This window comes from Pristiophorus japonicus, chromosome 26 (assembly GCF_044704955.1).
Source record: "Pristiophorus japonicus isolate sPriJap1 chromosome 26, sPriJap1.hap1, whole genome shotgun sequence".
Taxonomy (NCBI): Eukaryota; Metazoa; Chordata; class Chondrichthyes; family Pristiophoridae; genus Pristiophorus; species Pristiophorus japonicus.
Window position 1 is genome coordinate 23,159,253 of NC_092002.1, and position 25,072 is coordinate 23,184,324.

Genomic DNA, 25,072 nt, shown 5'->3' on the forward strand with positions numbered 1-25,072 from the left:
ACGATCTGACGGGGAACACGGATGCACTGAGAGAGAAGCGTAGGGCGATATCCAGTTGTGGCGATGAGGTTTACTGTCTCGTCAGGGATTTGCTGGCACCTGAGAGCGCCAGGGACAAGTCATATGAGGAGCTGATCACACTCATTCGTGACCAACTGAAACCGAAGGAGAGTATCCTCACGGCCCGGCACAAATTCTACCATCACTTGGGCCAGGATGTCACCAAATATGCTGCGGACCTCAGGAGACTCGCGGCGCTGTGTGATTTTGGCACACACCTTGATGAGGCGTTGCAGGACGTTTTTGTTATGGGAATTGACCATGAGGGTCTCCTCCACAGGCTGCTATCCACGGAACCTACAGTCACCCTGAAGCAAGCCATCACCATCAGCAGGGCATTTGTGACCTCGACTTGCAGCACCAAGCAGATGATGCACACAGTCTCGAACCCGGTAGGCACTGTCCACAGGATAGCGCCCACCATGGGAAAAACTGCAGAATGTGGCTCTGCCTAGGGCAGAGAGCACGGACCTCGGGGTCTGGGAACTCAGAGTCCGCTGAGGGGGCTAATCGAGTAGCACCATGCTGGTGCTGCGGAGTAAGCGATGGGGCTCACCGGTGCAGGTTTGCGGAGTATACGTGCAATACCTGCCACATGAAAGGCCACCTTCAGCGTATGTGCAAAAGAAACCTGACTCACCGTTTGGTAGAGGATCCACCATCCAGCGAGGAGCAGGCAGAAGAAGATGAGGTGCTGGGACTGTATACGTGTACCGACAATTCGGCCCCAGTGATTATGGAAGTCAAGATCAATGGAGTCCCTGTGAGTATGAAAGTAGACATTGGATCGGGTCCGTCGTTGATGAGTCAGAGAACTTTTGATAAACTGTGGGTCAACCCAGCTGCACGACCCAAGCTGGTCCCGGTCACGGTAAAGCTGCGTACCTACACCAGGGAATTGATACCTGTCCTTGACAGAGCGGATGTGCAGGTATCTCACGGGGCGAGACGCACGGGTTACCTTTGTGGGTCATTGCAGGTACTTTCAGGTCTCCCACCACAGCGCCCTCTGTGGCGCACCATTTAATGTACCTGGACAAAACATAACATCTCACTCCCCCGCCCCTCCAGTTCCAAAAGCCATTGCCGGTAACCTCGGCCTTGTTCGTCCTGGTTGGTTTGTGAGTGTGAGCCCATGATGGATAGGGAAGGTCCGTGGGAGCTGGGAAGACTTCATCCCTCCACAGACCGCTGTCCCCCGGGTCTCCAAAGAGCAGCACCGACTGAGCTGGAGGAGAAAGAAGCTGTTCATTGGCAGTCCAAATCCCCACACAGACGAGCAGACCCTGGAAGAGCAGGCGTTGATTGGGAAATCCACCGACGGGCGATAAATCGGGGAGCCCACGCGGAGAGAAAGTCAGGTGGCGGTTGCGGCTGCGGTGGAGGCCGGGACGGCGGCGGCGGTGGTGGGGGCTACAGCAATGGCAGGAGAGGAGGCTACGGCGGCAGAGGAGGCGGTCGGCATAACTCGGGAGAACGCAACAGCTACTCGGGTGGGTACAAGAGCCAGAGCGGCGGGGACGGCAGCAGTTACGGCAAGTACGGAGGCCACAGGGACTATGACTGATCGCATCGTTCTTGGCCGTTTTCCCCCCTCCTGCACAGAGCTGCACCTATAGCTATATCAGTATTTTCTGCAAAATCTTGAAAATATATCCACCGCCAGCCATTATTGAATGCTGTGCGCTTCTCTGAATCAGTGGCACAAACGCCCTTATTCAGAACCGCCATTTCAATAAGAAACATCAATAGCTGTAGTTGAAGCACGGGGGAGGGTGCAGGGAGAACGGAAGGTTTCATTTCATCCTGCTCATCAGCAGGCGCTAATCCTGACTCGACAAACATCTTGGAAATCAGTAACCCGGGTTAAGGTAGATGCTGAAATATCATGAACAAACTTCTGAAAAAAAAACGTAACTTTGAATTAATTTTAAAATCTAATAATTTTTAATTTAATGGAGAAATAACGAAATAAAGTGATCTCACTGCCAGCGAGCTCAAGATGGTGGCAAGCCTCGGGCTGCAAAGAACAAAAGCAAGCAGTACAACTAAAATGGCGACGCCTAAGGGAAGCCTCGTGGGAATCTCAAGATGGCGTCTTAAAAGGGAAATGCACCCGGGAGCCTTAAAAGGGCCTTACACCATTGGCGGTCCCCAGAAAAAGACTTTTGTAAGGCAAGAGCGAGTCTAAATGTGTAATATGATTTGTATGATGCAGTGATTTACGAAAAGAGTCAATACCACGAGGTACAGTTAAAAGGGTTAATGGGTCCGTGACTAACATGCCTAAGGGGCCAATGCGATTTCGATATTATGTGATTCATGCAATGGTTCAGCGGCTGCAGATGAGCCGCTGAGGCAACTACTGAGAACAGAGGCAACGCACTAGTTGCCATACCCCTGTCTCAGCACAGCCCATCACCTCGGGCAAAAAGGGGCAGTACACTGCCACCAAGTGGAGCTAGGATTAAATAACTGTTCAGTGCACCTGCAACCTTTTGACATAACATCTGTACCACATATCATATGTACCATACAAATGTACTGTCTATGTATACCTGCTTTCTGTTGGAGGTTATACTCGTGTACTTCATCACCCATGTAAGGAGAAGCACCACATGCTTGCACTGGATCGCAAGCGTAATCTCTACATGGGGGGGAAGAGGGAAGTGGATGGTCATGGACTCACACTCACAAACCAACCAGGACCAACAAGGCCGAGGTTATCGGCAATGGCTTTTGGAACTGGGGGGGATTGAGATGTTATGTTTTGTCCAGGTACATTAAATGTATAAGTACAATGGTGCGCCACAGAGGGCGCTGTGCCGGGAGACCTGAAAGTAGCTGCAAGACAGAGTATAAAAGACTGCCCACCACACCTGAGAAGGCACTCTAGAGTTACCTAATAAAGGACTAAGGTCACGGCAGTTACTACAACACGAGACCGTGTGGAGTCAGTGATGTGGGTGCTACATACATCACAATTATCCACTTTGGTAGGAATAATAAAAAAGCAAATTATTATTTAAGTGGGGAAAGATTACAAAATGCTGTGGTGCAGAGGGATCTGGGGGGTCCTTGTACATGAAACACAAAAAGTTAGCATGCAGATACAGCAAGTAATTAGGAAGACAAATGGAATGTTGGCCTTTGCTGCAAGGGGGATGGAGTATAGAAACATAGAAACATAGAAAATAGGTGCAGGAGTAGGCCATTCGGCCCTTCGAGCCTGCACCACCATTCAATAAGATCATGGCTGATCATTCCCTCAGTACCCCTTTCCTGCTTTCTCTTCATACCCCTTGATCTCTTTAGCCGCAAGGGCCATATCTACCTCCCTCTTGAATATATCCAATGAACTGGCATCAACAACTCTCTGCGGTAGGGAATTCCACAGGTTAACAACTCTCTGAGTGAAGAAGTTTCTCCTCATCTCAGTCCTAAATGGCCTACCCCTTATCCTAAGACTATGTCGCCTGGTTCTGAACTTCCTTCTCGCATCTAACCTGTCCAGTCCCGTCAGAATCTTGTAAGTTTCTATGAGATCCCCTCTCATCCTTCTAAACTCCAGTGTATAAAGGCCCAGTTGATCTAGTCTCTCTTCATATGTCAGTCCCGCCATCCCAGGAATCAGTCTGGTGAACCTTCGCTGCACTCCTTCAATAGCAAGAACGTCCTTCCTCAGATTAGGAGACCAAAACTGAACACAATATTCCAGGTGAGGCATCACTAAGGCCCTGTACAACTGCAGTAAGACCTTCGTGCTCCTCTACTCAAATCCCCTAGCTATGAAGGCCAACATACCATTTGCCTTCTTCACCGCCTGCTGTACCTGCATGCCAACTTTCAATGACTGATGAACCATATCACCCAGATCTCGTTGCACCTCCCCCTTTCCTAATCTGCCACTATTCAAATAATATTCTGCCTTTGTGTTTTTGCCCCAAAGTGGATAACCTCATATTTATCCACATTATACTGCATCTGCCATGCATTTACCCACTCACCTAACCTCTCCACGTCACCCTGCAGGCTTTTAGCATCCTCCTCACAACTCACACCACCACGCAGCTTAGTGTTGTCTGCAAACTTGGAAATATTACACTCAATTCCTTCATCTAAATCATTAATGTATATTATAAAGAGCTGGGGTCCTAGCACTGAGACCTACGGTACTCCACTAGTCATTGCCTGTCATTCTGAAAAGGATCAGTTTATTCCGTCTCTCTGCTTCCTGACTGCCAACTAGTTCTCTATCCATGTCAGTACATTACCCCCAATACCATGTGCTTTGATTTTGCACACCAATCTCTTGTGCGGGACCTTATCAAATGCTGTTTGAAAGTCCAAATACACCACATCCACTGGTTCTTCCTTGTCCACTCTACTAGTTACATCCTCAAAAAATTCCAGAAGATTTGTCAAGCATGATTTCCCTTTTATAAATCCATGCTGACTTGGACCGATCCTGTCACTGCTTTCCAAATGCACTGCTATTTCATGTTTAACAATTGATTCCAACATTTTGTCAGGCTAACCGGTCTATAATTAGTCATTTTCTCTCTCCAGCCTTTTTTAAACAGTGGTGTTACATTAGCTACCCTCCAGTCCATAGGAACTGATCCACAGTCGACAGACTGTGGGAAAATGATCACCAATGCATCCACTATTTCAATGGCCACTTCCTTAAGTACTCTGGGATGCAGACTATCAGGCCCCGGGGCTTTATCGGCCTTCAATCCCATCAATTTCCATAAACACAATTTCCTGCTTTATAAGGATAACCTTCAGTTCCTCCTTCTCACTAGACCCTCGGTCCCCTAGTATTTCCGGAAGATTATTTGTGTCTTCCTTTGTGACAACAGAACCAAAGTATTTGTTTAACTGGTCCGCCATGTCTTTATTCCCCATTATAAATTCACCTGAATCTGACTGCAATGGACCTACGTTTGATTTCACTAATCTTTTTCTCTTCACATATCTATAGAAGCTTTTGCAGTCAGTTTTTATGTTCCCAGCAAGCTTCCTCTCATACTCTATTTTCTTCCTCCTAATTAAACCCTTTATCCTCCTCTGCTGTATTACAAAATTCTCCCAGTCCTCAGGTTTGCTGCTTTTTCTGGCCAATTTATATGCCTCTTCCTTGGATTTAACACTATCCTTAATTTCCCTTGTTAGCCACGGTTAAGTCACCTTCCCCATTTTATTTTTACTCCAGACAGGGATGTACAATTGTTGAAGTTCATCCATGTGACCTTCAAATGTTTGCCATTGCCTATCCACCGTCAATCCTTTAAGTATCACTCGCCAGTCTATTCTAGCCAAATCACGTCTCATACCATCGAAGATATCTTTCCCCAAGTTCAGAACCCTAGTCTCTGAATTAACTGCGTCACTCTCCATCTTAATAAATAATTGTACCATATTATGGTCACTCTTTCTGAAGGGACCTCGCATAACAAGATTGTTAATTAGTCCTTTCCCATTACACATCACCCAGTCTAGGATGGCCTGCCCTCTAGTTAATTCCTCGACATATTGGTCTAGAAAACCATCCCTAATACACTCCAGGAAATCCTCCTCCACCATGTAAGGGGGTGATCTCTATGAGGGAGTCAGGTTCCCTTCTGACCAACTTGAGCAGTTCGAATCACTCCCACTCCCTTGGGTTCTAGATTCTGGATTTATTTGGGGGGTGTGACAAAAGTGCAAAGGACACTGGTTTGATGCAAAAGAACTTTGTTTTTATTACAGCCAAGGAAATACAATCTTATTACTCTAGTAAGAGAATACAAGGCCAAACTTACAATCGTTCTAATAAGGGACAATACAAGGAAAGGTACAAGGTCATTATAATAATTCTAATAAAGAACCATACACTACATATTCAAAGAGGGTTACTGTAAAATTATACCTCCCACCTCCCAATACCTAATTCTAGCTAGGTTGGACTCCAGGGCAGACAGGGACTATGCTTACCAATCCTTTTGACAGTTAACGGTAGATCACAGTTTCAGGGTTTGTTGGATATGGTAGGGTCTGCTTGTCGCACCCCGAATGTCGGAGAAGACTTCTTGCTGCGCAATCTTCAGTTGGGTTGAGTCCGCTGATGCGGTAAGGCGCGTTTTGGATCTATTGGGTAAGTACCTGTTTTCTTTCGTTAGAAATAGGTTTCTACAGTCTGTTAGGTAATGTTTTATCCGTTGGTAGGCCAGGATTAGATTGTAGAGTGGAAACTTTTCGATTCTTCGTTTTTTTCCCATTGGAGTCTTATTCGAGTTTGGTCGATCACGGTGGTTTTCCGTTGATATCACGTTGACTGTGGTCGGTTGCTGCCGCGATGGTGATGTTCTTCCTTCCTTCAGGACTTCAGGACTTCGAAGCTGGAGAAGTTAGTTTACAACTGTCGCCTTGGTTTCTCTCCTTGTGTTGATGACATCAGCTTGGTCTCCGTTGTATGGCAAAGTGTGTCATAACCTCTGTTGAAAACAGGGGCCAGTTATACGATTTCAGTGGTTCTAATCTTGGAGACAAATCTGTTTGGAATTCTTGGTTTAAATTTGGCGGGCTTGGTTCTTCTTTGTAATATTTTGGCGGGCTCGTTAAAAGTTGATATGTCTTGGGTGGGTTGATGTTCGAAAACTGTTTCCTGATGGAAATATTAGTTTGGTAATTGCAATGTCCTTTTGTGCTTAGTTTTTCGTATACAGGCTGGATTGGGCCTAATGTGTCCTTACTATACAGTACAAATGCACACGAGGCCCATACTTGAGAGAAGGTCACTCTGTGACCAGTAACCTTTATTTGTCAGCACTGAAGTGAAGAAGATGGGTGGAGCTTCCACTTTTATACCTGAAAGTCCAGGTTAGGAGTGTCTCCCACAAGTTCACCACCTAGTGGTCATTGTTCTCACGGTGTACAACTTAGGTCAGTTTTTACATGGGTTACAATGACAGTGGAATACATGACATCACCTTCCCCCCAAAGTTTTATTGGGATCACAGGTTAAGTCTCTCTGATGGTTTACGCTCCCTTCTGGAGCGCCTGAGTTGGGGTTCCGGTTGTTGGGCACTGACCTGAGTGTCTGCCGTTTGCGATGCCTCAGGCCTGTCCGGACTGCCCACAGTGACTGGTCTCTCCTGCACTTGGTTCCGGTGTTCGGTCACCTGTGGTGGAGTGAACTCTACATCGTGTTCTTCCTCTGCTTCTTCTATGGGATTGCTGAACCTCCTTTTTGTTTGATCCACGTGTTTGCGGCAGATTTGTCCATTGGTAAGTTGAACGACCAGAATCCTATTCCCCTCTTTAGCAATCACAGTGGCTGCGAGCCATTTGGGCCCTGCAGCATAGTTGAGGACAAAGACAAGGTCATTAACATCAATACATCGCGCCCTCGCATTCCCGTAATGGTAGTCACATTGTGACCGGAGCCTGCTTTCCTGCTTTCAACAATTTCTTTCATGGTGGGGTGTATAAGGGATAACCTGGTTTTGAGCGTCCTTTTCATTAGCAGCTCTGTGGGCGAGTGTGGTCGGGATCTATTGGCCAACAGGAGGCGTGATAAGTGGTTTTGTCAGGAACCCCCTTGGATTCTGAGCATTCCGTGTTTGATTATCTGCATTGCTCGTTCCGCCTGGCCGTTTGAGGCAGGCTTGAACGGTGCCGTTCTGACATGGTTGATACCATTGCCTGCCATGAAGTCCTGGAATTCAATGCTTGTAAAGCACAGGCCATTGTCGCTGACCAAGACGCCCGGTAGACCATGGGCGCCGAACATTGCCTGTAGACTTTCTACCGTGGCAGAGGATGTGCTTGAATTGAGAATGTCACACTCGATCCATTTGGAGTTGGCATCGACTACAACCAAAAACATTTTTCCCATGAAAGGAACTGCGTAATCCACATGGATGCGTGACCATGGCTTGGCAGGCCAGGACCAGGGACTAAGGGGGGCTTCCATGGGCGTATTGTCCAGCTAGGCACATGTGTTGCACCTGTGAACACAAAGTTCCAGGTCTGCATCTATCCCTGGCCACCAAACGTGTGACCTGGCAATTGCCTTCATCATGACAATGCCCGGCTGCTCATAGTGGAGTTCTCGGAGGAACACCTCTCTGCCCATCTGGGCCATGACTACTTGGTTTCCCCATAGTAGGCAATCGGCCTGAATCGAGAGTTCATCCTTGCGCATGTGAAATGGTTTAAATTCCTCAGGGCATGCCCTGTACGTGGCTGCCCAGTCCCCATTCAGGACACATTTCTTGACTAAAGACAGTAGCGGGTCTCTATTTGTCCAGACTTTGATCTGACGGGCTGTCAAGTGTGAGCCTTAGCTTTCGAAAGCCTCAACAGCCATGACCATCTCAGCAGCATGCTCTCGGTGGTGGCTAGTGGGAACCTGCTGAGTGCATCAGCGCAGTTTTCGGTGCCCGGTCTGTGCCGAATTGGATAGTCATTGGATAGAATTGGATAACGTGAGTTCCCACCTCTGTATGCAGGCTGATGCATTTGCATTTATGGCCTAGTTGTCAGCCAAAAGGGACGTGAGGGGTTTGTGATCTGTCTCCAGCTCAAATTTCCTGCCAAACAGGTACTGGTGCATTTTTTTTACTGCATATACACATGCAAACGCTTCCTTTTCTACCATCCCTTAGCCTCTTTCTGCCTGGGACAGACTTCTGGAGGCATAAGCTACCGGCTGTAACTGACCCTTGGCATTAACATGCTGCAACACACACCCGACCCCATAGGACGACGCATCGCACATTAAAACAAGTTTCTTACATGGGTCATATAGCGTTAACAGATTGTTGGAGCATAACAAATTGCGTGCTCTATCAAAAGCCCTTTCCTGGCTGTCCCCCCAGACCCATTCACGACCTTTGCGTAGGAGTACGTGTAGCGGCTCTAACAGCCTGCTCAATTTGGGAAGAAAGTTACCAAAATAGTTCAGGAGCCCCAGGAACGAATCCAGCTCTGTCATGTTACGGGGTCTGGGTGCCCTCTGGATCGCTTCCATTTTGGATGCAGTAGGTCTGATCCCGTCTGCTGCTACCCTCATCCCCAGGAATTCTACCTCTGGAGCTAGGAAGACGCACTTCGCCTTTTTCAGTCGCAGACCTACCCGGTCCAATCTGCATAGCACCTCCTCCAGGTTGTGGAGGTGTTCTTCAGTATCGCAACCCGTGATGAGGATGTCGTCTTGAAAAACCACCGTCCTTGGAATCGACTTGAGGAGGCTTTCCATATTTCGTTGAAAGATCGCGGCGGCCGAGCGAATCCCAAACGGACATCTGTTGTACTCAAACAACCCCTTGTGTGTCGTGATGGTGGTCAGCTTCTTCGACTCAGTCGCCAGCTTCTGGGTCATGTAAGCTGAGGTCAGGTCCAATTTTGAAAAAAGTTTGCCACCGGATAGCGTCGCAAAGAGGTCCTCCGCTCTCGGTAGCGGGTACTGGTCTTGGAGTGACACATGATTGATGGTGGCCTTGTAATCACCACATATCCTGACCGCCCCAACCGCCTTGAGCACCGGCACAATTGGGCTCGCCCAGTCGCTGAACTCGACTGGCGAGATGATGCCTTCCCTCAGCAGGCGGTCCAATTCGCCTTCTATCTTTTCCCGCATCACGTACGGCACTGCTCTGGCCTTGTGGTGTACTGGCCTAGTGTCCTGGTTTATGTGATCTTGGTCGCTTAACAGCCTAGGATACATTTCATCTGGGCCTGGGGACTTATCCACTTTCAAAGCTGCTAAACCCCTTAATACCTCTTTTCTCACAATGTTTACTTCATCTAATATTTCACACTCCTCCTCATTATCATTGTCTGCATCGCCCCTCTCTTTTGTGAAAACAGATGCAAAGTATACATTAAGAACCATACCCACATCTTCAGCCTCCACACACAGACTCCCCTTGTGGTCGCGAATAGGCCCTACCCTGTCTTTAGTTATCCTCTTGCTCTTAATATATTTATAAAACATCTTTGGGTTTTCCTTGATTTTATTTGGCGCGAATTTTTCATGCTCTCTCTTTGTTTTCCTAATATCCCTTTTAATTTCACTCCTGGACTTTCTATACTCTCTTGGACCTGTATTTTATGTTAACCATTCAAATATTTGTTCAATTTCCTTTTGAATGTTACTATTGAATCTGCGTCCACCACCTTTTCAGGCAGTGCATTCCAGATCACAACAACTCACTGCATTAAAAAAATGTTTCACATGTCATCTCTGGCTCATGTCCCAATCCACTTAAATCTGTGTCCTCGGGTTACTGGCCTTCCACCAGTGGAAACCGTTTCTCATTATTTACTCGATCAAAACCACTCATGATTTTGAACACGTCTATCAAATCTTCTCCTAACATCTAAGCTCTAAGGAGAACAATACCAGCTTCTCCAGTCTCTCCACATTGATGAAGTCCCTCATCCCTGGTACCATTCTAGTCAATCTTTTCCTCACCCTCTCCAAAGCCTTGACATCCTTCCTAAAGTGCGGTGCCCAGAATTGGACACAATACTCCAGCTGAGGCCTAACCAGTGTTTTATACAGGTTTAGCACAACGTCCCTGCTGCTGTACTCTCTGCCTCTATTAATGAAGCCCAGGATCCTGTATGCTTTGTAACAGCCTTCTCAACTTGTCCTGCCACCTTCAAAGATTTGTGTACATACAGCCCCCGGTCTCTCTCTTCCTGCACCCTCTTTAAAGATTGTACATTTAGTTTATGTTCCCTCTCCTCATTCTTCCCACCAAAATGTATCAGCTCACATTTCTCTGCATTCCATTTAATCTGCCGCGTGGCTTCCCATTTCACCAGTGTGTCTGTGTCCTCCTGAAGTACGCCGCTGTTCTCCACATTTCCCCATTTTATATCGTTTGAAAACTTTGAAATTATACCCAAGTCTGGGTCATTAATATATATGAAAAAGCCCCGTGGTCCCAATACAGATCCCTAGGGAATACAATGCTAGATTTCCCTCCAGTTCACCTCTACTCTGTCCCTTACCCAATCCGTATCCACTCAGCCACTGCCCTTTAAACCCAAGGGCTTCAATTTTGCTAACGTGGTTCAAGTTTTGTGCCTGGATGCGTGGTCACTGTTTACAATTGTATAAAATCATTGCCATTTTATTATTGAGTTTACATTGTAAACCGTTGCATGAAAACATAAAGGCATCAGACCTTGCTGGCTGGATCAGTGTTGGTGTTGTAAATGGCCAACTAACAAACTCCATTTTGGAAATAAACCTGTTTAAGATAATCTTCTGATCTTTGAGATATTTCCCTTTAATTGCAGGTGTGACATGGTTCCCACCGGAGCACCAACGGCTGAGGTAATGTGTTTGTTCAAAGCATTAACTAATACTGATGATAATTGTGTCACTGGAGATTTCCCATGGATATAAATCTGGGCATGAAGTTGCGCTGTAACCAGACACGGAAGCTGCTGCCTGTAGAACCAACAGGACAGCGCCCTCTGCTGGGAAATGGGCTATGTGGTCATTCATCAGGCAAGAGCCATTTATTACCCGATTCTTGCAGCTATCGGCATCCCTGGTAGGTTATTGAACACAAATATCAGTTTAGAACTCAGTGTTATCCGTGTTCGCTGTCTTTTCTCCAGTTTTCTCACCATGTAAGATTTTCCCTCTCGTGTAGTACTTGCGGTTACTGTTGTCATGTCCTGACTTCCCTCTGATTCCTCATTGCGATATCTGATTTGAACCTGTGATGATCTTTGAAGATTTAACACATGCAGTACTACTTGTCGATTGTCCACCTCCCCATTTCAAGTTCCTGGCTACATCGAGGGCTGGCGTTGAATAATGCACAGGTGCCGCAAGGTGTATGTGACTTCCAATCCATTGGACTGGGTGGCGGATGGCGACACAGAGCGGAAGAACACGCTCACACATATATTCTAATTGTGGGAATGTAACTGATGACTGGACTCACTGCTTCCCGTTTGCAGGGAACAAACTCACTGTCACATTTAATTCCAATGTAAATTACATCATTTTCTTTCAGAAAGGCACATTTTGGGATGGAGTGTTTGAGTAATTGGAGACATCACATGTGCTGAGTGCAGCTCGGGAGGAACAGGTGAGTTTGGACCAAAGGTTCCCAAAGCTCTCCCCCACTGGGCTTTTCCTCAGCACATGTCTGAGGCTCTTGTAAACTTATTGATAGAGATTGATTGCTCGATTAATTGGCAACTCCATTATTGTACCATGGGGCTACCAGGGCGATAGAAGGCCAACCAGATACCGTGCGATTTCTCATCAAGCAATTCCCATGTTTCTATGTTGCAATCGCTATTACAATATTTTTGTTGAGTGAATGTATGGTATAATAAAATGTTTTAATTTTTGAAAGTTATGTTCATTCAGACTATATAACATTGTTTTGAAACGGCTTACTGACGCCCTGTGACATCCTGAGGAGATGAGGGTGTGTTTTGCTAAGGTTTAGAGTTTAGTTCTACTTGATAGTACCGAGTGCAACTAAAGGGATAGCAGGGCAGCTCAGTCCCGTGGCTTGCACATTCTGTGAGATCCTGGATGCTTCACGCAGCTGGGATGACCACGTGTGCAGGAGGTGTCTCCAGCTGTACCAACTCGAGCTCCGTGTTTTGGAGCTTGAGCGGCGGCTGGAGTCACTGCGGTGCATCCGTGAGACTGAGAACTACGTGGATAGCACGTTTCTAGAGGTGGTCACCCCACAGCTTAAGAGTGTGCAGGCAGATAGGGATTGGGTGACTGCCGGACAGAAGAGGTGGACTAGGCAGTTAGTTCAGAATTCCCCTGACTCCATCTCGCTCTCTAACCGGTACTCTGTTCTGAGTACCGGTGAGGATAATGGTAGCTCTGGGGAGTGCAACCAGAGCCAAATCCACGGCACCACGGGTGGCTCAGCTGCACAGGGTGGGAGGAAGAAGAATGGAAGAGCTATAGTGGTAGAGGATTTAATTGTCAGAGAAGCAGACAGGCGATTCTGCGGCCGCAGACGCAGATAGGATGGTATGTTGCCTCCCTGGTGCCAGGGTCAAGGATGTCACTGAGCGGCTTCAGGACATTCTGGGGGGAGAGTGTGAACAGCCAGAGGTCGTGGTCCATATCGGGACCAATGACATAGGTAGAAAGAGGAATGAGGTCCTACAGGCAGAGTTTAGGGAGCTAGGAGAGAGATTAAAAAGCAGGACCTCAAAAATAGTCATCTCTGGATTACTCCCAGTGCCATGAGCTAGTGAGTACAGAAATAGGAGGATAGAGGAGATGAATACGTGGCTGAAGAGATGGTGCAGCTTCCTGAGGCATTGGGACTGCTTCTGATGGAGGTGGGATCTGTACAGAGTTGCAGCTCAACAGAGCCAGGACCAATATGCTCGCCGGGGGCGGGGGGTTTGCTAGTGTTGTTGGGGAGTGTTTAAATTAGCTTGGCAGGGGGATGGGAACCTGAAAATAGATTCAGTAGGGAGGGGAGTAAAGCTGGAATTAGAAAGCCAAAATAAAGAAAGTGAGTTTGAAGGAGACAGGAAACAAGCAGGAATAAAAGGGTAAAATTACAAATTTAAAGGCACTTTGTCTAAATACACGTAGCATTCGTAATAAAATAGATGAGTTGACGGCACAAATAGATACAAATGGATATGATCTGATAGCCATTACAGAGACGTGCTTGCAAGGTGACCAGGACTGGGAACTAAATATTCAGGGGCATTTGACAATCTGGAAGGACAGACAGAAAGGAAAAGGAGGTGGGGTAGCTCTATTGATAAAGGATGGAATCACTGCAATAGTGAGAAACGGTATTGGCTCAAATGATCAGGATGTTGAAACAGTTTGGGTGGAGATAAGGAATAATAAGGGGAAAAAGTCATGGGTGGGCGTAGTCTATAAGCCCCCTAACAGTAGCAACTCTGTTGGTCGGAGTATAAACCAGCAAATAGTGGGGGCTTGTAAAAAGGGAACAGCAATAATCATGGGTGATTTTAACCTTCATATTGATTGGACAAATCAAATTGGTCAAGGTAGCCTTGAAGAGTTCATAGAGTGCATAAGGGACGGTTTCCTTGAGCAGGATGTAACAGAACCAACCAGGGGGCAGGCTATTTTGGATTTGGTCCTGTGTAAATGAGACAGGATTAATAAACAATCTTCTCGTAAAGGAGCCCCTTGGAATGAGTGATCATAGCATGGTTGAATTTCAAATTCAGATGGAGGGTGAGAAAGTTGGATCTCAAACCAGCGTACTAAGCTTAAATAAAGGAGACTATGAATGTTTGAAGGCAGAGTTGGCTAAAGTGGACTGGGAAAATAGATTTAAGTGTAGGACGGTTAATGAACAGTGGCGTACATTTAAGGAGATATTTTGCAACTCTCAAGAAAAATATATTCCAGTGAGGAGGAAAGGGTGTAAAAGAAAAGATAGCCATCCGTGGCTAACTAAAGAAATAAAGGACGGCATCCAATTAAAAACAAGGGCATACAAAGTGGCCAGAATTAGTGGGAGGACAGAAGATTGGGAAGCTTTTAAAAGCCAGCAAAGAATGACCAAAAAAATTATTAAGAAAGAGAAGATAGACTATGAAAGTAAACGAGCACGAAATATAAAAGCAGATAACAAGAGTTTTTATCCTTTTATATACCTCGAAAGTAAATGTTGGTCCCTTCAAGGACAGGACCGGGGAATTAATAATGGGGAACATGGAGATGGCAAAAGCTCTTTTGTATCAGTCTTTACGGTAGAGGACACTAAGAATATCTCAACAGTGGATCGTCAAGGGGCTTTAGCAGGGGAGGAACATAACACAATCACAATCAATAAGGAGGTGGTACTTGGGTAAGATAATGGAACTAAAGGCGGATAAATCCCCAGGACCTGATGGCTTGCATCCTAGGGTCCTAAGAGAAGTAGCGGCAGGGATAGTGGATGCATTGGTTGTAATTTACCAAAATTCCATGGATTCTGGGGCGGTCCCAGCAGATTGGAAAACTGCAAATGTAACACCCCTATTTAAAAAAGGAGGTAGACAAAAAGACCAGTTAGCCTAACATCTGCTTGGGAAAATGTTGGAGTCCATTATTAAAGAAGCAGCAGCAGGACATTTGGAAAAACATAATTCAGTCAGGCAGAGTCAGCATAGATTTATGAAAGGGACAGTCATGTTTGACAAATTTACTGGAATTCTTTGAGGATGTAATGAACAGGGTGGGTAAGGGGGAGCCAATGGATGTGGACTTACAGAAGGCATTTGACAAGGTGCCACATAAAAGGTTACTGCACAAGATAAAAGTTGATGGGGTTGGGGGTAATATATTAGCATGGATAGAGGATTGGCCAACTAACAGAGGACAGAGAGTCGGGATAAATGGTTCATTCTTTGGTTGACAACCAGTAACTAATGGGGTGCCGCAGGGATCAGTGCTGGGACCCCAACTATTTACAATGTATATTAACGACTTGGAAGAAAGAACCGAGTGTAACGTTGCCAAGTTTGCTGGCGATACAAAGATGGGAGGAAAAGCAATGCATGAGGAGGACACAAAAAATCTGCAAAAGGACATAGACAGGCTAAGTGAGTGGGCAAAAATTTGGCAGATGGAGTATAATGTTGGAAAGTGTGAGGTCACGTACTTTGGCAGAAAAAAAATCAAAGAGCAAGTTATTATTTAAATGGAGAAAAATTGCAAAATGCTGCAGTACAGCGGGACCTGGAGGTACTTGTGCATAAAACACAAAAGATTAGTATGCAGGTACAGCAAGTGATCAGGAAGGCCAATGGAATCTTGGCCTTTATTGCAAAGAAGATGGAGTATAAAAGCAGGGAAGTCTTGCTACAGTTATACAGGGTATTGGTGAGGCCACACCTGGAATACTGCATGCAGTTTTGGTTTCCATATTTACAAAAGGATACTTGCTTTTGGAGGCAGTTCAGAGAAGGCTCACAAGGTTGATTCTGGAGATGAGGGGGTTGACTTATGAGGAAAGGTTGAGTAGGTTGAGCCTCTATTCATTGGAGCTCAGAAGAATGAGAGGTGATCTTATCGAAACGTATAAGATTATGAGGGGGCTTGACAAGGTGGATGCAGAGAGGAGGTTTCCACTGATAGGGGAGACTAGAACTAGGGGGCATAATCTTAGAATAAGGGGCCGCCCATTTAAAACTGAAATGAGGAGGAATTTCTTCTCTCAGAGGGTTGTAAATCTGTGGAATTTGCTGCCTCAGAGAGCTGTGGAAGCTGGGACATTGAATACATTTGAGTAAGAGATAGATAGTTTCTTAACCGATAAGGGGATAAAGGAGTTATGGAGAGCGGGCAGGGAAGTGGACCTGAGTCCACGATCGGATCAGCCATGATCGTATTAAATGGCGGAGCAGGCTCAAGGGGCCATATGGTCTACTCCTGCTCCTCTTTCTTATGTTCCTATGAAAAGCGTTATATACATACAAGTTATTTTTTCTTTCAAATAGAGTTTGTTCAAAAAATGAGACTCGGTAATCCACTTATTTACAGATGAGAAGCACTGATGATGTATCTTCCTTCTCTGCAATATCACTCGCATGTACCTTGCTTATTGACTTTACATAGCGTGAAATCCTGCTCTACAAATGTAGAATTAGATAAACGACAGCTATACTAATCTAGTTAAGAGTACTTCTACACATCATAGAATCATAGAAATTTACAGCACGGAAGGAGGCCATTTCAGCCCATCGTGTCTGCGCCGGCCGATCAAGAGCTATCCAGCCTAATCCTACTTTCCAGCTCTTGGTCCATAGTCCTGTAGGTTATGGCACTTCAAGCGCACATCCAAGTATATTTTAAATGTGGTGAGGCTTTTTGCCTCACCACATTTTATACACCTCAATCAGGTCTCCCCTCAACCTCCTCTGTTCCAAAGACAGACTGACCCAGCATCTCCAATCTTTCCTCATAACCAACATTTTCTAATCCATGCAACATTCTTGTAAATCTCCTCTGCACCCTTTCCAGTGCAATCACATCTTTCCTGTAATGTGGTGACCAGAACTGTACACAGTACTCCAGCTGTGGCCTAACCAATGTTTTATACAGTTCAAGCATAACATCTTTACTCTTGTATTCCATACCTCGATGACTAAAGGCAAATATTCCATATGCCTTCTTAACCACCTTATCTACCTGGCCTGCTACCTTCAGGGATCTGTGGACCTGCACTCCAAGGTCCTTTTGTTCCTCTACACTTTTCAGTGGCGTATCATTTAATGTGTATTCCCTTGCCTTGTTAGACCTCCCCAATTGCATGACCTCACACTTATCCGGATTAAATTCTATTTGCCACTGTTCTGCCCACACTGTTCTTCATTATCAAACACACAGCCTTTTCATGTCATCTGCAAACTTAGCATTCATAGTAACTTAGTAAACTTAGTAATCATACCCCCAATATTCAAGTTGAAGTCATTGATATATACCACAAAAAGCAAGGGACCCAGCACTGAGCCCTGTGGAACCCCACTGGCTACAGCCGTCCAGTCACAAAAACACCCATCAACCATTACCCTTTGCTTCCTGCCTCTGAGCCAGCATATAATGGATGCCCTCATGAGGCCCCAAAGTGTTTATGTAGTCACTTGTAATACAGAGAAATGTGTCAGATCATTTGCGCACAGCAAGGTCCCACAATTAGCAATGACGATTAAATTGGTTTTAGTGATGTTCGTTGTGGGGTGAATTTTAAACAAGTCATCGGGACTGCGCCCCTTCGCTTCATCCAATAGTGTTATGGGATTTTTTTACATCTAGCTGAAGGTGCAGACAAACCTCGTTTCAAACCTGGTCCGAAACAATACAGTGCAGTGCTCCCCCTCAGTACTGCACCTCCGACAGTGCAGCACTCCCTCAGTACTGCCCCTCTGTTAGTGCAGTGCTCCCTTAGTACTGTCCCTCTGACAGTGCAGTGCTCTCTCAGTGCTGCCCCTTCCACAGTGCAGCACTCCCTCAGCATTGCCCATCCGACAGTGCAGTGCTCCCTCAGTACTGCCCCTATGACAGTGCGGCGCTCCCTCAGTTCTGCCCCTCCGACAGTGCTGCGCTCCCTGATTATTGCCCCTCCGACAATGCAGCACTCCCTCAGTACTGCCCCTCCGACAATGCGGCACTCCCTCAGTACTGTCCCTCCAACAATGCAGGGCTCCCTCAGTACTGCCCCTCCGACAGTGCAGCACTCCCTCAGTACTGCCGCTCCGACAGTGCGGCGCTCCCTCAGTACTGCCCCTCCGACAGTGCAGCACTCCCTCAGTACTGCCCCTCCGACAGTGCGGCGCTCCCTCAGTACTGCCCCTCCGACAGTGCAGCACTCCCTCAGTACTGCCCCTCCGACAGTGTGGTGCTCCCTCAGTACTGCCCCTCCGACAATGCAGCACTCCCTCAGTACTGCCCCTCCGACAGTGCAGCGCTCCCTCAGTACTGCCCCTCCGACAGTGCAGCACTCTCTCAGTACTGCCTCTCTGACAGTGCGGCGCTCCCTCAGTGGAGGGGATGTGTCGGAATGAATTGATTTGACGGACAGTTACAGAGTTTGAGCTACAGTGGGAGTCACTGAGGACATACGGGAGAAGGCAATGGTCCTGGATCACTCTGGTCGCCCACAGGCAGACGGAACAATGGAAGATTAGGACCTTTGTGTTTGTCCGTGGTGAGAGGAAGTGCTCGCTTTTCCCGAGGGCTTTTCCTCGGCACGTTCTTTAATTACTGCTCCCTTGTTGACTGTGCGATTATTGCGGGATCTCAGCCGATGGAGCAGCTAGTGAGAGGACAGCTCAGTGTGGGAATCCAGGGGCAGGACATAATGACTGCTCTGTGTAAATATACTTCCTGCCAAGTGTCCTGCTTTCCCAGTGTCAGTGTAAGAGAGGGAGTAGCGTGCGGCGGCCCAGCCTGGAAATCGGAGCGGCCCTGGCCTGCAAGACCATCAACAGGCCGTGGCCATTGGCGGGAGCAGTGTGCGGCGGCATGCCACTGCAGGGAGCAGCATGTGCTGCTGCAGGAGGGGCAACGGCTACAAAGCCAGTTTGCTGATTGCAGTGCGGGCAGGCACAGCAGGAGGGGCGAAGGAGCGGCAAGAGTCCGTAGAGGGATGTGACTGGGGCCCAAGAGAGGCAAGGGCCCAGGGGCAGCATGGGCCAACCCACACTGCGATATGTGCGCGCACTAGATCCGTGCAGCAGAGCTGGTCTCCAGTCGTCTTGGATAACCTTTGCCACTGGACTAAGACCTAGCTCTGTCAAGCCCATGTGGTGGCTGGTGTGCAACGGCCACCACATGTTAAAAAAATCCACGCACAGACATCTTCCACCCTTTAGGATGTAGTTCAGGATCTGGAATCTTACGTCCTTCATTGAAACACCTGTGAACTCATCCCTTTTTGGCGTGGAAGCAAGTCATCCTCGATTTGAAATTACAACATGCTGTGGTGCAGAGGGACCTGGGGGTCCTTGTGCATGAATCCCAAAAAGTTAGTTTGCAGGTGAAGCAGGTAATCAGGAAGGCAAATGGAATGTTGGCCTTCATTGCGAGAGGGATGGAGTACAAAAGCAGGGAGGTCCTGCTGCAACTGTATAGGGTATTGGTGAGGCCGCACCTGGAGTACTGCGTGCAGTTTTGGTCACCTTACTTAAGGAAGGATATACTAGCTTTGGAGGGGGTACAGAGATGATTCACTAGGCTGATTCCGGAGATGAGAGGGTTACCTTATGATGATAGGTTGAGCAGACTGGGTCTTTACTCGTTGGAGTTCAGAAGGATGAGGGGTGATCTTATAGAAACATTTAAAATAATGAAAGGGATAGACAAGATAGAGGCAGAGAGGTTGTTTCCACTGGTCGGGGAGACTAGAACTAGGGGGCACAGCCTCAAAATACGGGGGAGGCAATTTAAAACCGAGTTGAGAAGGAATTTCTTCTCCCAGAGGGTTGTGAATCTGTGGAAATCTGTGCCCAAGGAAGCAGTTGAGGCTAGCTCATTGAATGTATTCAAATCACAGATAGATTTTTAACCAATAAGGGAATTAAGGGTTACGGGGAGCGGGCGGGTAAGTGGAGCTGAGTCCACGGCCAGATCAGCCATGATCTTCTTGAATGGCGGAGCAGGCTCGAGGGGCTAGGTGGCCTACTCCTGTTCCTAATTCTTATGTTCTTATGTTCTATGTTCTTATGTTCTTATACAAGGGACCGTCTATGATGAGGGCTAAGAGACACAATGGCATACATGAAGATCTTGGTGAGACGATTCATTGCCAATCAGACCATTCCGTTTCAGCAGGAAGAATGGCTTGGGATGGGTTTCTGCGGGGCTTCTCCCGCTGGTCCGCCGGAATTTTGGCATGACAGTGAGGAAAATGCCGGGGGAAACGGTGTTAAGAGTTGGAGTGCAAAGGGAGCAAAGTCAGGATTACAATCGGCGCTCTGGTTGCACACAGGACAGGCAGAGCCAGATCAGGTGTGTGACCGCGGGGCGAGAGCGGGGATTCCCAGGCCACGGCCCTGGCCTGTCCCTTCACAATGCCTGCTCACACGGACCCTTCACCCAGCTCACTGCGCCTCCTCACCAATCTCCTCCATATCACCCGCTTCACTTTGTATCTTCACTCTCCATGGCCAACACGGCTCTGGCCTTCTCCCCGCCTCCTGTCTGTTCTCACATTGAGCTGAAAGATTAACTCTGTGTGTCTCCCCCACAGGCCCTGCCTGAGCTGCTGTCTGTGCCCAGCATTTCCTGTCTCTATTTCCTCAGCCTCTGATGGTTCATTGGCTCCATTTAGTCGAACAAGTCATGGAACGGATTTCCAGCTTTGGATCAGGCGAGGCCTGAATGTCGCCATCCTGCCAATCTTGTCCTGTTGCTGTGTGCACCATCAATAATGTGTACCCTTTCTTACAGTGAATGTGGTGGCGATTGTGATCCTGTCCCGGGGGAAATGCGGTCTGTCCCGCTGCATCACTCGCTACCTGGTGGCCATGGCTGTCACCGCTCTCCTGGTGCTCATCGTTGATCCGATATTGAAGCTGATTCGCCTCATTTATTTCCCTCATTCTCTGCTCAACCTCACCCCGGTGTGCTGCCTGATTGAGGTGCTGGTCTATGCAGCCACAGAGAGCTGTGTCTGGTACACTGCCGCCTTCACCTTTGACCGATTTGTCGCCATTTGCTGCCAGAAGCTGAAAGCGCAATACTGCACGGTGAGAACGGCGACCGTGGTGATCACAGCTGTGGGCGTGCTGAGCTGTTTCGAGTGCATTCCCTGGTACTTTGTGTACGAACCCCAGTATATCATTAACAACGTGCAATGGTACTGCCAAGAAAAAGCCAGCTACTTTACATCGCCCGCATGGGCATCCTTCGAGCTATTCCACCTCCTCCTAACCCCGTGTGTCCCTCTCCTTCTGATTCTGCTCCTCAATGCCCTGACTGTCAGGTACATCCTCATGGCCAACAAAGTCCGCAGGGCATTGCGGGCCCGCAGTAATGCTGAGCATCGCAAGGACCCAGAGATGGAAAGCCGCAGGAGGTCGATTATTTTGCTCTTCGCTATTTCGGGCAGCTTCATACTGTTATGGATGACAAAGGTGACCTTTCACATCTATCACCGCAGTGTGCCTCACTCATACATTGACAATGTGTCAGGTTTCACCGCAGAATCGGCCGGCGACATGCTCCAGGTGCTGAGTACCTGCACAAACACCTGTATTTATGTCGTGACCCAGACTAAATTCAGAGAGGAGTTGAAGAGTGGGTTGAGATACCCACTCCATCGATTTCTGCAATTAATGAGATAATTATAGAATGATTGGATTTTTCAGCACAGGAGGGGCCATTCAGCCCATCGTGCCTGTGCCAGCTCTATGGGAGAGCCATTCAATTAGTCCCACTGCCACAACAGTTAAAGACATTGCAGTAGATTCTCTTCTGTGGGATATGGGCATAACTGATCGCTCGGGGTAAGGGAAATGGCATGATCAGTGCCAGCTTTAGCGCCAAGCACCCAGGGCCATTGCCGTGGCCTCGGAGGGCCCGGTAGGTTACGTTCGGTGAGAGAAGGGAGGGCAAGCCCCACTGTTCAGTCTGTGCTGGGATCCCCGTGAGACTAAAGCCGGCGCTGCAGGCGGGAGGACTCAGGGTGGGAACAGGGACTTTGCCCCCATTCATTGGCAAGATGCCTTCGGGCCATGTCATCCTCCAGGTCTGATTTGCTGCTCCTTGCCCGGCTCAAGCAATGCTTTACGCACTGACACCCAGGCCAATATATGTGTCACTGTTGCCAATTCTATGTCATATTCCTTCCTACACTGCGGGCTCCGCAACAGAAACATTTGCTGTGGCAATGACGGTGAAACTGTCAGCGTTCCCCCTCATTAACCCTCTCAAACTGACAGCAATGTCACCGTTGAGCACAGGCCAGAGAATGGCACAAATGCCCAGGTTGCGGTCAGTAAGTCGGTGATCCGCTGTTGAGTTCGCCACAATCGGCAATCAATGAGACCACACTGAGTGACACAGGCCGAGAAATTCACAGCCACCACGTAGGGTGCCAGTGTTTAACCTTATAAAGATCATTCCGCAAAGTGACCTTAATAATCACCCTTGTGCTTGAGTTTAGTGCGAAAATGTGAGGTAGACCAGCTCCACAGAAACACATTCCCATTAAACACTGTCATTTCTGCACCGGCAGCTCGGGCTGCATTCAGTACACAGGCTCCCAGTCAGTCGAGGATCCGAGGGGACCTGTGGGCCTGCCATCCATTCCCTACCCTCAGTGCTGACTGTCCAGTCAGGAAGGCTCACCTTCACTCAGCATCGTGCAGGGGAACCACTGCCCAGGCCACGGGGCCTGCAAAGATTGATAAGATCTTTACAACTAAATTCATCAAACCTTCAAAATTAAATTTCAAAATATCAAGCCGACTGTAGGGCACAAGAAAGCTTCTGAGAGACTACTGTGTTTCCTGTACTGTGCTCAGTGTGAAAATAAAATTCTATTGCATCGTGGTTCTGTGTCCAAGAGAAATATAACACAACAAAAAAGGGAATCTTGTGATACTCAAAGTGAGGAATCTCACTGCTAGAGAAATGGGACACAATGAGCAAAGCGCCCTGTATATTGTCCCACAAAACATTCCCAGGGCAGGTACAGCATGGGTCAGATACAGAGTAAAGCTCCTTCTACACTGTCCCATCAAACACGCCCAGGGCAGGTACAGTGGGTTAGATACAGAGTAAACCACCCCCTACATGTCCTATCACACACTCCCAGAGCAGGAACAGCACGGCTTCATCACAGGCAGTCCCTCGAGTCGAGCATGACGTGCTTCCAGGTCAAAAAGTTCACAGGTGTTTCAATGATGGACCTAAAATTCCAGGTCCGAACTAAATCTTGAAGGGTGGAAGATGCCTGTGCGTGGATCTTTTTTAATGTGTGGTGGCCGTTGCACACCAGCCACCACATGGGCTTGACAGAGCTAGGTCTTGTTCCAGTGGCAAGGGTTACCCAAGACGACTGGAGAGCAGCTCTGCTGCACGGACCTAGTGCGCAGCACGGCTTAGATACAGAGTAAAGCTCCCTCTACACTGTCACATCAAACACTCCCAGGGCAGGTACAGCACGGGGTTAGATACAGAGTAAAGCTCCCTCTACACTGTCACATCAAACACTCCCAGGACAGGTACAGCACGGGGTTAGATACAGAGTAAAGCTCGCTCTACACTGTCACATCAAACACTCCCAGGGCAGGTACAGCACGGGGTTAGATACAGAGTAAAGCTCCCTCTACACTGTCACATCAAACACTCCCAGGACAGGTACAGCACGGGGTTAGATACAGAGTAAAGCTCCCTCTACACTGTCACATTAAACACTCCCAGGGCAGGTACAGCACAGGGTTAGATACAGAGTAAAGCTCGCTCTACACTGTCACATTAAACACTCCCAGGGCAGGTACAGCACAGGGTTAGATACAGAGTAAAGCTCCCTCTACACTGTCACATCAAACACTCCCAGGGCAGGTACAGCACAGGGTTAGATACAGAGTAAAGCTCGCGCTACACTGTCACATTAAACACGCCCAGGGCAGGTACAGCACAGGGTTAGATACAGAGTAAAGCTCCCTCTATATTGTCCCAACAAACACTCCCAGGGCAGGTACAGCACGGCGATAGATACACAGTAAAGCTCCCACTACACTTTCCCATTAAACTCCCACAGGGCAGTTACAGCAGGGGATAGACATAGAGTAAAGCTCCCTCTACATTATCCAATCAAACAATCCCAAGGCAGGTAAAGCGCAAATTAGATACAGAGTAAAGCTCCCTCTACCCTGTCCCATCAAACACTCACAGGGCTGGTACAGCACGGGTTAGATACAGAGTAAAGCTTCCTTGACACTGTCCCATCACACACTCCCAAGGCATGTACAGCACGGGTAAGATACAGAGTTAAACTCCCTCTTCACTGTCCCATCAAAAACTCCCAGGGCAGGTACAGCACAGGTTTAGATGCAGAGTAAAGCTTCCTCTATACTGTCCCAACAAACACTCCCAGGGCTGGTACAGAACGGGTTAGATACACAGTAAAGCTCCCGCTACACTGTCCCATCATAAACACTCCCAGGGCAGGTACAGCACGGGTTAGATACAGAGTAAAGCTCGCTGTAAATTGTCCCATCAAACACTCCCAGGGCAGGTACAGCACATGTTAGATGCTGAGTAAAGCTCCCTCTACACTGTCCCATCAAACACTCCTGGGCAGATACAGCACGGGTTCGATACAGAGTAGAGCTCTCTCTTCACTATCCCATCAAACACTCCCAGGGCTGGTACAGCACGGGTTAGAAACAGTAAAGCTCCCTCTACACTGTCCCAACAAAGACTCCCAGGACAATACAGCACGGGTTAGAAACAGAGTAAAGCTCCCTCTACACTGTCCCATTAAACACTGCCAGGGCAGGCACAGCACAGGTTAGATACAGA

At 47.7% G+C, this 25,072-nt stretch overlaps 1 protein-coding gene across 1 annotated transcript; it reads left to right on the forward strand.

Moving 5' to 3' along the window:
• The first annotated feature begins 1,198 nt into the window (after positions 1-1,198).
• LOC139239111 (probable G-protein coupled receptor 139) lies at positions 1,199-21,885 on the forward strand. The gene is made up of 4 exons (XM_070867633.1): positions 1,199-1,599; positions 11,362-11,398; positions 11,522-11,621; positions 20,990-21,885. The coding sequence occupies exons 1-4, from the start codon at positions 1,199-1,201 to the stop codon at positions 21,883-21,885; spliced, it is 1,434 nt and encodes a 477-aa protein (XP_070723734.1).
• Positions 21,886-25,072: the final 3,187 nt, after the last annotated feature.